Source organism: Eutrema salsugineum, unplaced genomic scaffold (genome assembly GCF_000478725.1).
Source record: "Eutrema salsugineum unplaced genomic scaffold, Eutsalg1_0 scaffold_17, whole genome shotgun sequence".
Lineage (NCBI taxonomy): Eukaryota > Viridiplantae > Streptophyta > Magnoliopsida > Brassicales > Brassicaceae > Eutrema > Eutrema salsugineum.
Window position 1 is genome coordinate 4366409 of NW_006256852.1, and position 11621 is coordinate 4378029.

Below are 11621 nucleotides of genomic sequence, written 5' to 3' on the forward strand. Positions count from 1 at the left end.
GTTAAAACCGATTATGATCCCTGTAGAGTTCCCAAAAGCTCAGCGTTTTTAGCCATAGTTTACAAACCAATCGATTTTTACTTGCTTATTTAGATCTGCATTTCAATTGCTTTAGTTCGATATTTTGCTTGCTTTACTTCCTTTTCATTCGATTATTTTACTTGTTCCTTAGGATAGATTTATTTGCTTTCTTTTGTTTTAGTTTAATCCGTGAAAAAAACCAACCTTTAAAACAATTCTAGTCTAGACACAAAGTTAGAAACCGTAGAAGAATACCAGGCACACAAATCTCTGTGGATTCGATCCCTAAATACTACAACTGATTAGCTGTGCACTTGCGGCTTTCATTTGTTTTGGTTAAGGGTAAAACTTGTTCCCTCACGCAGTTGACACGCATCAAGTTTTTGGTGCCGTTGCCGGGAATTTTTTTGCTGCCTTTTGTTATTTTGCTTATTTTAACTTCTGTTCTAGACACCTGATCTCTAGTTCTTTCTTAAAGTTTTGCTGAATTATCTTTCCATTCTTTTGTTTTTCTCTGAATTGCATGAATACCAGGGGCAGACCTGTAGAAAAAATTTCAATTCTAGACGAGATAGACAGACACGAAAGAGAACTTCGAAGACTTAGACGAACGCAAGGAATGGCCAACGACGACCAGCCTGGAGATCCTATTAACCGAGCTTTAAATATGGACCAAGACGGGTCCAAACATGGAGAAAATGAAGAGAATGATCACAGTGGAGGTGATCATGCTCGACGAGATGGAGAGGAGGATGAGGTTCCTCCGAGAAACCACCAGAACCGTGAGAGAGAAGAACGTGAAGACCTTGATGCACCCATCAATGCAGCCGATGGTGACCACCAAGGAATGCAGCCGAATGGGCGTGCTAACCGCCCTGTGCAGCCAGCAAATCAACACCGAAGACAAGCCAGGAACCATCGCATAGCTGATTTTGATGCACCTACTCAAAATTTTCAGAACCGATCTGCAATTCAAGTTCAATTTCCGAACCAGAATGAGTTTGAAGTCAAGCCTCATGTCATCTCATTGGTGAAACAAAGCCAATTCCATGGAGTTCCTTCTGAACACCCAATAGACCATATCGAGCTCTTTGAAGAAATCTGCAGCATGATGAGAACAAACCAAGTTCCAGCAGACTATTTAAAGTGTAAGTTGTTCCCTTTTTCATTAGCAGACAAAGCTCACCGTTGGTTGAAATCTTTGCCTGCAGGATTGATTACTAATTGGGAAGAGTGTAAAACTGCTTTCCTGAATCACTTCTATACTAAGTCAAGGTCGAATTTGTTGAGAACAAAGATCTCAAGCTTTCAACAAGGACCGACTGAATCTTTCTATGAAGCCTGGGAACGTTTTAAGGAGTATGAACGTGATTGCCCTCACCATGGATTTCCTGGATCAAGCCTGCTGAGCACATTTTACCGAGGGTTGCAACCAAAATACAAACTTTCGCTTGATACAGCTAGCAATGGAGATTTTGGACAAAAGACGATAGCACAAGGAAGAGCCCCCATCGAGAATTTGGCTCAAGCCAATAGCAATGATTGTCCTGAGTACAATCGCTCGACGAGGCAAACCGGAACAGACAATAAGGAGATAACTGAGTTGAAGAACATGATGAGCCAGCTTTTAAAGAGCAACAATCGCCCAATCCATGCTTGTGAGACCAACAATGGCGCAGAAGATGAAGGACCTAGTGATATCGATCACATTAATCAAGCCTTTCAAGAAGAAGAGGTGAATTATGTAGGAGCACAAGCACCATACCCAAACCGCTTCAACAATGGTTTCAACAACAACTTCTAGAATACAAATTACAACAATCTCTGTTGGAGTCGGTTTTCACCCCACGCAGATAAAACCATCTCAAAATGACTAAGTATGGAAGAAAGACAAGTGGGAGAGCCGTTCTCACCAAGAAAAGTGGGAGAGCCGTTCTCACCAAGACAAGTGGGAGAGCCGTTCTCACTAAGTGGGAGAGCCGTGAAGGTAGACCAGTAGGGAGAGCCGTGAGGAAAGAGAGATGGGCCGAGCCGTATCGCAAGAAATGGGCCGAGCCCCTCTCCAACACGCCTGGGCCGAGCCGTGCCTCGGTGAGGCGGACCAGATCACGTCTCGACTCAAATGGCAAGTGTGCCGAGCCGTGGAGAAGTTTATATGGGCCGAGCCGTGGAGAAGTTTAGATGGGCCAAGCCGTGGAGAAGTTCAGATGGGCCGAACCAAGGCCTTGAGAGACGAAGCCCATAAAAACGCTGGACGAAATACAAAGGCGGTGAGCCGCACGAGGCGATAAGGAAATATTCCGAAAATCTCTCCCGAGATTCTCGGCTAGGCGGTTCGGAGAATTAGTATAAATAGATGATGTATACAATTCATTCTGTAACTTTTGCAACCCTAAGCAATAAGAGCTAAACACTTTTACAGCAAGAAAAAATTTCTTTCGATCTTTCTGTTCTTGACGATAAACCCTAGAAGTTTCCGATCCCTTAGTTTTCTTTAAACAAATTTCTGGTTGTGCGAGTTTTGGCTCACACAATTTGGCGCCGTTTGAGGGGAATCGAAACTTTCTTACTCTAAATCGACAAGACTTTAAGATCCGAAGAACATGGCGAGCAACACCCCCGATGATAACAACAACAACAACAACACCGGTAACGGCGCGGAGAAGGACGCTCTGGCATCGGGCACAACGACGGCAACTATCGAAACCCAAGGGGAGATGTGAAACATGATGGCTGCGTTGATGAAGAAAATCGACGAACAGGATAAAAGAAACGAGGCGATTACGAAGAGGCTTGACGCGATGGCGGCTGAGCGACTACACCCAACTTGGAGAGCCGGAATTCCCGACCTGATGGATGGAATCCGGAGACGCTTCAATTTCTCGACACCTGCAGAAGCCTCAGGGAGCGGCGCAAGAAACCCCTCGGCTCCTCCCATGTCTCGTCTCCTCGACGAACAGACCCCCGCGGCGACCCGAGTCGACATGACCGAGCCGCCCCCTCTCCGCCGAAACTCAAGGCGACGAGCCGGCGAAGAAGAAAACGATGCGATCGACGTAGACGCCCAGCAGAACGACGGAACCACGAATCCGCAACAAACCGGCTCGGCTCGGCGAATAAGTCAGGAAGACCTCGCCTCGGCACTAAACGGCATCCGAACTGACGAAGTTTCCGACCCAACCCGTGGCAACAATCCAACCGAGGAGGACGAAAATCTCCAATGGATCGAACAGGCAGAGCGCGAAGACGAGCCGAGGAGAGAGGAGGGGGAGCGACCCCCCTAATCAAAGAGAATGACTCACGCACAAACTCTCGAACTCAGAGAGCTGCGAGCCTCGATGGCTCGGACAGTAGCTGAAATACGCGCCATGAAATCCCAAGTGCACAACGCGACAAGCGCCGCGCCCAAAATCGACTTAATGCTTGAAAAAACTCAGAGAACCCCGTTCACTGTAAGAATCACGGAGGCCAGGATTCCCGAGCCGGGAAAGGTGAGAATCCCGTTCTACGAAGGAACAACCGACCCGAAAGCACACATCACAGCGTTTCGGATAGCAATGGGACGAGCCTTCACAAAGAAAGCCGCTAAACTCACCGAGCGCGAGGTAGACGCCGGATACTGCCTGCTCTTCGTGGAGCATCTCAAGGGAGCCGCACTCGAGTGGTTTTCGAGGCAGGAACGAAATTCAATCGGTAATTTTCAACAGCTCTCCGCCTTGTTCCTTAAGCAATACTCAATGTTTATGGACAGAGGAACATCTGATGCCGACCTGTGGACACTATCCCAAGGACCAAACGAACCGCTTCGGGATTACATGGCAAGGTTCAAGGCAGTCGTATCCAAAATAGAAGGGATAAGCGACAAGGCTGCGCTCGAAGCTCTGAAACGATCTTTGTGGTACAAATCCGAGTTCCGACGGGAGATGGCTCTCAACACGCCGCAAACAATTCAAGACGCTTTGCACCGATCATCAGACTTCGTCGTAAACGAGGAGGAATTGAAAAACTTGGACGAACAGTACGAAGCAACGAAAGCAGCAATCCGAAGCTCAATTTTGCCGCGCCCCGCGAAGAAGGGTAACCCATCGAGCAACGCATCAACGCAGAGCTCGGATGAACCTAGAAGCGGAGGCGCCCATTACTACCAGATAGGCACCGGGCACGGAAGAGGAGAGCCGCGCAACAACACTTGGGTGAGAAAGTCCGCCAACTACGACGAGAAGGCTTTCTGCGAGTATCACCAGACCTACGGGCATTCAACGGCTCAATGCCGAACTTTAGGAGCAAAGCTCGCAGCAAAGATGGCAGCAGGAGAGCTCCAAACCGCAGTCAGCCTCAAAGACCTCGTTCCTAACGAACAAAAGGAGATAGCCCAGCCGAGCGGCGCGGCGGAATCCGCGAATCCTCCCCGACGAGGCGTTAACCCCAAACGCGACAGGAGAGGCAAACCTGAAGAGCGACCCGAGCCGAGGAAAGGATAGATATGATCATGGGTGGATCCCAATACTACCAAGATACCATGTCCTCCATCAAAGCCTATCAGCGCCGAGCCGAAGCGAAGAAGAATTGGACAGAACCAACCGACATCCCAAACACAGTGATCTCCTTCGCCGAGGAGGACACGGTAGGAATCGATCGACCTCATAACGATCCATTGGTGATTGAGTTAACGATCAGGGATCATGACGTAGCGAGGGTGCTCATCGATACTGGAAGCTCAGTGAACGTCATCTTCAGGGAAACACTCAGAAGAATGGGAATCGATCTCTCCGAGGTGGAAGCAATCCCCAAACCTCTAACCGGATTTTCAGGAGAAACGACGATGACTATGGGAACGATCAGGCTTCCTGTGGTAGCTGGCGGAGTCACTAAGATCGTCGGATTCTGCGTCACCGATCACCCAGCAATATACAATGTGATCATGAGAACTCCGTGGATCAATGGGATGAAGGCGGTACCCTCATCTCTGCCTCAAATTCCCAACCCCAGCAGGTATTAAAACGATCTGGGGGAGTCAGAAGGAGTCACGAATGTGCTGCCTAGCCGAGCACAAGCTAAGGAACCCCGTCACTGACGCACGAGCAGACATCGACCGCAAAAAGATGATGACAGACCGAGAGCCCGCGAAAGAGATCTCGAAACTCTTATAGCAATTACAGATCGCGGAGAGCCGCGAAACACATGCCGAGCCAGTATGCGACGCAGTGGACTTGGTGTGTATAGATGAGGCGCGCCCGGAGCGATGCGTCGAAATAGGAACAAAACTGGAAGAGCCCTTGAGAAGCGAACTCCTTTCCCTCCTCAAGGAAAACATCAACACTTTCGCCTGGACAGCGGAAGATATGCCAGGCATAAGCATCGACGTGACCTGTCACGATCTGAATGTGGACCCGACCTTTAAGCCAATCAAGCAGAAAAGAAGGAAGCTCGGCCCCGAACGAGCTAAAGCAGTTAACGACGAAGTCGAGAGGTTACTCAAAGTAGGATCAATCGCCAAGGCCAAATATCCGGACTGGCTCGCAAATCCAGTGGTCGTGAAGAAAAAGAACGGCAAGTGGCGAGTATGTGTGGATTTCACCGACCTCAACAAGGGCGTGCCCAAAAGACAGCTTTCCCTTGCCACACATCGACCGGCTCGTCGAAGCCACTGCAAGGAATAGACTGTTAACATTTATGGACGCATTCTCCGGCTACAATCAGATCCTGATGCATCCTGATGATCGGGAAAAAATGGCTTTCATAACTGATCGCGGTATATACTGCTACAAACTCATGCCGTTCGGGCTCAAGAACGCAGGAGCAACGTATCAACGGCTCGTCAACAAAATGTTCGCGGCTCAGCTCGGGAAAACCATGGAAGTAGACATCGACGACATGTTAGTCAAATCACTCAAGGATGAAGACCACGTCGTGCATCTACGGGAATGCTTCGAGAACCTGAACAAGCACAACATGAAATTAAACCCGGTGAAATGCAGATTCGCTGTCACTTCGGGAGAATTCCTCGACTATCTGGTAACTCACCGAAGCATAGAAGCAAACCCCAAGCAGATCAAGGCATTGATTGAGATGCCCTCTCCAAGGACGAAGCGCGCAGTGCAAAGGCTCACAGGAAGAGTCGCCGCGCTAAACAGATTTATTTCCCGCTCCACAGACAAGTGCCTGCCCTTCTACGACACCTTCCGAGGAAACAAGAAATTTGAGTGGGACGAGCGATGCGAAGCAGCTTTCCAGGAATTGAAGAGTTATCTGGCGAGCCCACCAATCTTAGCAAAACCAGTCGAAGGAGAGCCGCTCTTCCTCTACATCGCAGTGTCTGCTACAGCTGTAAGCGGAGTGCTTATCAGAGAAGAACGATCCGAGCAAAAGCCCATTTTCTACATCATCCAGATCGAGAAGGTCGCCCTAGCCGTCGTAGTCTCGGCTCGCAAACTGCGCCCGTACTTTCAATCACATTCGATTGTTGTGCTCGCTATGCTTCCGCTGCGCTCGATCCTCCACAGCCCTAGCCAATCCGGTCGGCTCGCCAATTGGGTGATAGAGCTAAGCGAATACGACATCGAGTATCGGAACAGGTCATCTGCAAAGTCACAGGTGCTCGCAGATTTCCTCATTGAACTTCCCGCCGAAGCAACAGACGAGCCGACTTTAGACGAAGTGTGGACGCTGCACGTCGACGGCTCGTCGTCTAAACACGGCTCGGTAATAGGAATCCGCCTCACCTCTCCCACCGGAGAAATATTAGAGCAGTATTTTCGCCTGAAATTCCACGCCTCGAACAACGAAGCGGAGTACAAAGCACTGATCGCCGGCATACGACTAGCGCAGGGAATCAGAGTTCGAAAGATAAGAACTTTTTGCGATTCACAGCTCGTAGCATGTCAGTTCAACGGAGAATACGAGGCAAAGGATGGACGAATGGGAGCTTACCTCAAAGTGGTCCGAGTGTTGGTGCAAAAGTTTGATGAGTTCGAACTCACGCGCATTCCCCGAGGAGAAAACACCTCGGCCGACGCCTTGGCAGCACTCGCCTCGACCTCGGACCCAGACCTCCGACGAACGATCCCAGTCGAATTCATCGAACGTTCTAGCATCGAAGAGGTAGAAGGAGTTCGGCTGATAAATCCTCCCGAACAAGAACCAGAGGACGACGAAGCCATTCCTATGGACGAAGACGCCTCACCGGCCGAGCCGGAGTACGGCTGCGACAAAGAATGGCTCGGAGCTATCCGCGTGTATATCGCCGATGGAGAGTTGCCAACCGACAAATGGAAAGCCCGCAAACTAAAAGCTCAGGCCGCACGTTATGTCCTCGTCGATGGCGAGGTGTTTAAATGGAGATTTTCAGGGCCTCTCATGACATGCGTCGAAGGACCGGAAGCAAGAAAGATCATGCACGAGGTGCACAGCGGCGCGTGCGGGAACTACTCCAGCGGAAGGTCGCTCGCTATCAAGATAAAACGGCACAGCTACTTCTGGCCCACGATGGTCAAGGACTGCGAAAAATTTACGGCGAAGTGCGAGAAGTGTCAGCGGCACGCTCCAACAATTCATCAACCTACCGAGTTGCTCTCGTCAATTTCGTCACCTTATCCGTTCATGAGATGGTCGATGGACATCGTCGGACCTCTACATCGCTCGAAGCAGAAGCGTTTTCTGCTCGTCCTCACAGATTACTTCTCCAAGTGGGTCGAGGCCGATTCTTACGCAAGCATAAAGGATGTTCAAGTCGAACACTTTGTCTGGAAAAATATCATCTGCCGACACGGGGTCCCTTACGAGATAGTCACCGACAACGGATCCCAGTTCATCTCAACACGCTTCGAAGCCTTCTGCGAGAAGTGGAAAATCCGCCTCAGCAAATATACACCAAGATACCCTCAAGGGAACGGACAAGCCGAAGCAGCCAACAAGACGATCCTCGACGGTCTGAAAAAGAGGCTCGACGCCAAGAAGGGACGGTGGGCAGACGAACTCGAAGGAGTCCTTTGGTCTCATCAGACAACTCCGCGCTGAGCCACCGGAGAAACTCCATTCGCTTTGGTCTACGGATCGGAGTGCGTAATTCCCCCCGAGGTGGATTTCCCAGGTATTCGACAAAGACTTCTACCATGACAGGAGGGCTTGAACCACTTAATGATGCTAGATGAGCTCGACCTAATCAACGAAAAGCGCGACCAAGCCTTAATTCGAATCCAGAACTATCAACAAGCGACGGCGAAATACTACAACAAAAATGTTCGTAGTCGAAGATTCAAAGCAGGGGAGCTCGTCCTCCGAAAGGTCTTCCAAAACACTGCCGAGAAGAACGCAGGAAAGCTCGGAGCAAAATCGGAAGGTCCTTACAAGGTCACAAAAGTGGTTCGTCCAGGAGTCTACGAACTCGCGACACTAGCTGGCGAGGCGATTCCAAGATCATGGAACGCAATGCATCTGAAGAAATACTATCACTAAGGATACAGCACGACCAGCATGAACTACGGGACGGCTTGATCCCTGCAAAGGGTACGTAGGCAGCCCGTCCTTGGACGGGTTCAGCTGTCCCCCCTCCTCAAAAGGGGGGGGGTGGGTACGTATACACATACTTCCTTTAACTCTACAATTTTTAGCTTTTTTAGCTCGCTCACTTAGGAACATCGCCACTTCGGCACATTCTCAGCTCGTTTTGAATCATCTACTTATTTCACGTTTACCTTGGATTTCTAGTTTGCTCATTATCGCTTCGGCTAGTTTCTCATTCTTTCTAAATCAGAAACTTATTTTAACAAGCTCGGATTTTTTCTTTCACTCATCACTTCGGCGAGAAATCATACCATTTCGGCATGATATCATGACCTGATTACCTCGGACATTCGTTGGTCCTCAGTTTCAGTTCGGCAAACTAAGCCTCCGAACGCCTCGCCTCGTTGCTGGCCACAACGGGGCAACAAATACAAAGTTCTCTAAACGGACTTTTACCACCTTTCCTAGGACGAGGGTGCAAGTTACATCCTCTACGGATAAAAATGAAGCGAGCTATACAAATATCAGACCAAAAATGTACCAGGTCGTCATGGTTTACTATCGCACACGAGATTATAAGTCGAGACTACATCGCTTTCTCTAAAACCGAAGTAAACTCTCGAAACCCGGACAAGCCTACTCATCCTCTCGGAAACGCCGGTCCATAGTCAAATTCAATGAGACTACCAAATCATCCTCGGTTAACAAAAACAAAAACAAAACGCCTCGTCGTCTACACGGCTCGGCACCATGCAAAGCAAAAACGCCTCGTCGTTTACGCGGCTCGGCACCATGCAAAGCAAAAACGTCTCGTCGTTTACACGGCTCGGCACCATGCAAAGCGAAAATGTCTCGTCGTGTACACGGCTCGGCACCATGCCAGCAAAAATTTTCCAGCTCGGATTAAGAATCCAGCTCCACCCGAAAGACGCGTCACAAAACTAACTCCCAGCTCGGGATTGAGAATCCAAACAGGATCCTTAAAACAACTTACCCCTTAGCCCGTATTTCTGTCGATTCCAAAATTCGGCTAAGGAAGCAATCAAAATCTTTCTCAAACACAACAATTTTCATCCTTGGCAATTCTTTTCTAAGCCAACGGTTTTCAAAGATATTTTCCACAAATCTTTGAAAATAAGTGCATCAAATCCTAAAACGGCTAAGGGGAAAAGAATATATCCATAAGCAAAAATAAATGTCGGGTGGATAAAGCCGTCCATGCACTGGTTACATAAAAGAGTTCAGAAATCAGATAAAAATCCTAAGTACAGCAGCATGAAAGACAAAAAAGGGAAAAGCAGAGAGTATCAGGCCGCGGACTGCATTTCACGCTCGGCGAGGAGGTTTGAGAGGACCGGCGTGCCCGCTTTCGATCCGTTCGGATCTACGACACCTAAGTTGGCCGCTGTCTCTTCGAGCGGCTCGTTGCCAAGGGTGGTGTCGACCGAGTCAGACGATACGGGAGAGTAATACAGCTCGCCTCGAATCTCGGAAGCAATACGCTCGTACGCCTCGTCGTCGGCATACTCACTCTCCCAGCTCTTCAGCTTTGCCTCCTCGTCATCAAGCGTCGGGGCGTCCGACTTCTTCAGGTCGGCAATTATCGCAAGATTGCCCTTGATCTGCCCCAGATCGTTCTCATCATTTTTGGCCTTCTCAAGCCTGACCAAACCCTCCTCCACCTTGGCGAGGCGTTCCTGAAACTTCGCCGTAAGCTCTCGCCTCGCCTCCTTTTTCGCCCGCTTGACCTTGACGTCGAACAAGGCGTCCTTGGCCTCGATACGCCTCTTCAGCAACGCCACCTCGGCGCTTTTGGCTCTCCTTGCCTCCTCCAAACGAATCACCGAGGCGGAAACTTTGTCAACATTGGCGCGGAGAACTATTTTCTCCTCTTCCAACCTCGACACTCGAGTCATCGCCTCGGTGAGTTTCCCCTTCGCCGCGGCGGCTTCGTTTTGCGCATCTACCAGCTTCACCTTTGACGCCGCGGTCTCATTTCAGGCCTCGTCCAAACGACGCTCGACCTTAGACAGGTCCGCCACATACTCGGCCATCAGGTCCTTAATGGCCGCGACAAACTGCAGAGAACAAACCTGCATTAAATACTTCGTAAAATTCGTGAAAATAAAAGAAAGCAAATAGAACGTACCTTGGTACCGCGCTGCGCCATCGCGCCGTATGACCTCGCCCTCCTCAGCTTCTCAGGAGGAGGAAGACGCGTGTTCGCGTTATTTACACGCGAGAACATGACGGCAGAAGCGTCAGGGTCGTCAACAACCAACTTACGCGCGGCGGGATCCCCGGGCATCGGTTTCCGCCTCTTCTTGGACGGCTCGTCCTTCTGAACGGCGACGCCTTTCCCCTTGTCGGTAGCCGAACGTTTTCGGCTAGAGTCATGCTTCTGAACAACCGAACGGTGGCCTCGTCGACTTCGGGAGGGCCAGGATGGTGGATTGCGAAGGAGTCTTACTCCGCGCCGCCGAGCCGTCCTTGGACACCTCGGGGATAATTTCGCCCGGTTCCACCTCGGGTGCCGCGCCTTTCTCAGCCGCCTCCGCAGCGTCGCCTTTTGCAGCTCGGACCATTATATCTCCTCCCTGGCTTGGCGGGTCGGGTTGAAGGATGGCCTCGGCTTGCTCTGAAACCGCCTCGGCTTGCTCTGAAACCGCCTCGGCTTGTGCTGCAACTGCCTCGGTTTGCGCGTGAGCCGCCTCGGCAGCTTGTCTAGCGGCTTCCTCTTCCTCACGCCTCTTCCTTTCTCTGAGAGCGATTATCACCATCTTCTCCCGGGTATCTCTTGAAGAACTTGAGGACGAAGAGCTGACGGGGACTCCGGCAAGGATGGCTCGCGCTTTTTTCTACTCTTTCGAGGGTGAAGTTCTTTCTCCAATTAACCTTCCGCGCCGAAAGAGAGTCTCGAACAGTAAAGAGGTCGTCGGGAATCGGGGGAAGAAAGCACCAAACAGATTTTACAAGAAACCTCATGAAGCTTTACAAGACAGATTTTAACTGATAATTTCGTGCTCTCTATGACTCTATATCTAAAGGTGTTCCCTCTCTAAAAAAAAAAAAAAAAAAACGAAAGAATGAAAAGAGAG

General features: G+C 50.0%; 3 protein-coding genes and 1 non-coding gene across 4 annotated transcripts; 3 read left to right on the plus strand and 1 right to left on the minus strand.

Annotated features, from left to right (window-relative positions):
• Positions 1 to 1301: 1301 nt before the first annotated feature.
• On the minus strand, positions 1302 to 1410 carry LOC112087699. The gene has a single exon (XR_002900243.1). It is a non-coding gene; the product is annotated as a small nucleolar RNA R71 (small nucleolar RNA).
• Positions 1411 to 3314: 1904 nt separating this feature from the next.
• Positions 3315 to 4502, plus strand: LOC112087531. The gene is made up of 2 exons (XM_024157440.1): positions 3315 to 3714; positions 3871 to 4502. The coding sequence occupies exons 1-2, from the start codon at positions 3315 to 3317 to the stop codon at positions 4500 to 4502; spliced, it is 1032 nt and encodes a 343-aa protein (XP_024013208.1).
• A 38-nt stretch (positions 4503 to 4540) lies between these two features.
• On the plus strand, positions 4541 to 5681 carry LOC112087532. Its single transcript, XM_024157441.1, has 2 exons — positions 4541 to 4975; positions 5181 to 5681. Exons 1-2 carry the CDS (start codon positions 4541 to 4543, stop codon positions 5679 to 5681), a joined length of 936 nt encoding a protein of 311 aa, XP_024013209.1.
• Positions 5682 to 5694: 13 nt separating this feature from the next.
• On the plus strand, positions 5695 to 8475 carry LOC112087533. The gene is made up of 2 exons (XM_024157442.1): positions 5695 to 7347; positions 8140 to 8475. The coding sequence occupies exons 1-2, from the start codon at positions 5695 to 5697 to the stop codon at positions 8473 to 8475; spliced, it is 1989 nt and encodes a 662-aa protein (XP_024013210.1).
• The last annotated feature ends 3146 nt before the right edge of the window (positions 8476 to 11621 follow it).

Excerpts from the sequence above, each read along its gene's own strand:
- LOC112087531 (XM_024157440.1), top strand. The coding sequence starts at position 3,315 with ATGACTCACGCACAAACTCTCGAACTCAGAGAGCTGCGAGCCTCGATG. Across the intron at positions 3,715-3,870 it reads GCAGGAACGAAATTCAATCG|AAGGGATAAGCGACAAGGCT; the intron begins GTAATTTTCAAC and ends TATCCAAAATAG.
- LOC112087532 (XM_024157441.1), top strand. The coding sequence starts at position 4,541 with ATGTCCTCCATCAAAGCCTATCAGCGCCGAGCCGAAGCGAAGAAGAAT. Across the intron at positions 4,976-5,180 it reads GGATCAATGGGATGAAGGCG|ATCGCGGAGAGCCGCGAAAC; the intron begins GTACCCTCATCT and ends TAGCAATTACAG.
- LOC112087533 (XM_024157442.1), top strand. The coding sequence starts at position 5,695 with ATGGACGCATTCTCCGGCTACAATCAGATCCTGATGCATCCTGATGAT. Across the intron at positions 7,348-8,139 it reads ATGTCCTCGTCGATGGCGAG|GAGGGCTTGAACCACTTAAT; the intron begins GTGTTTAAATGG and ends CTACCATGACAG.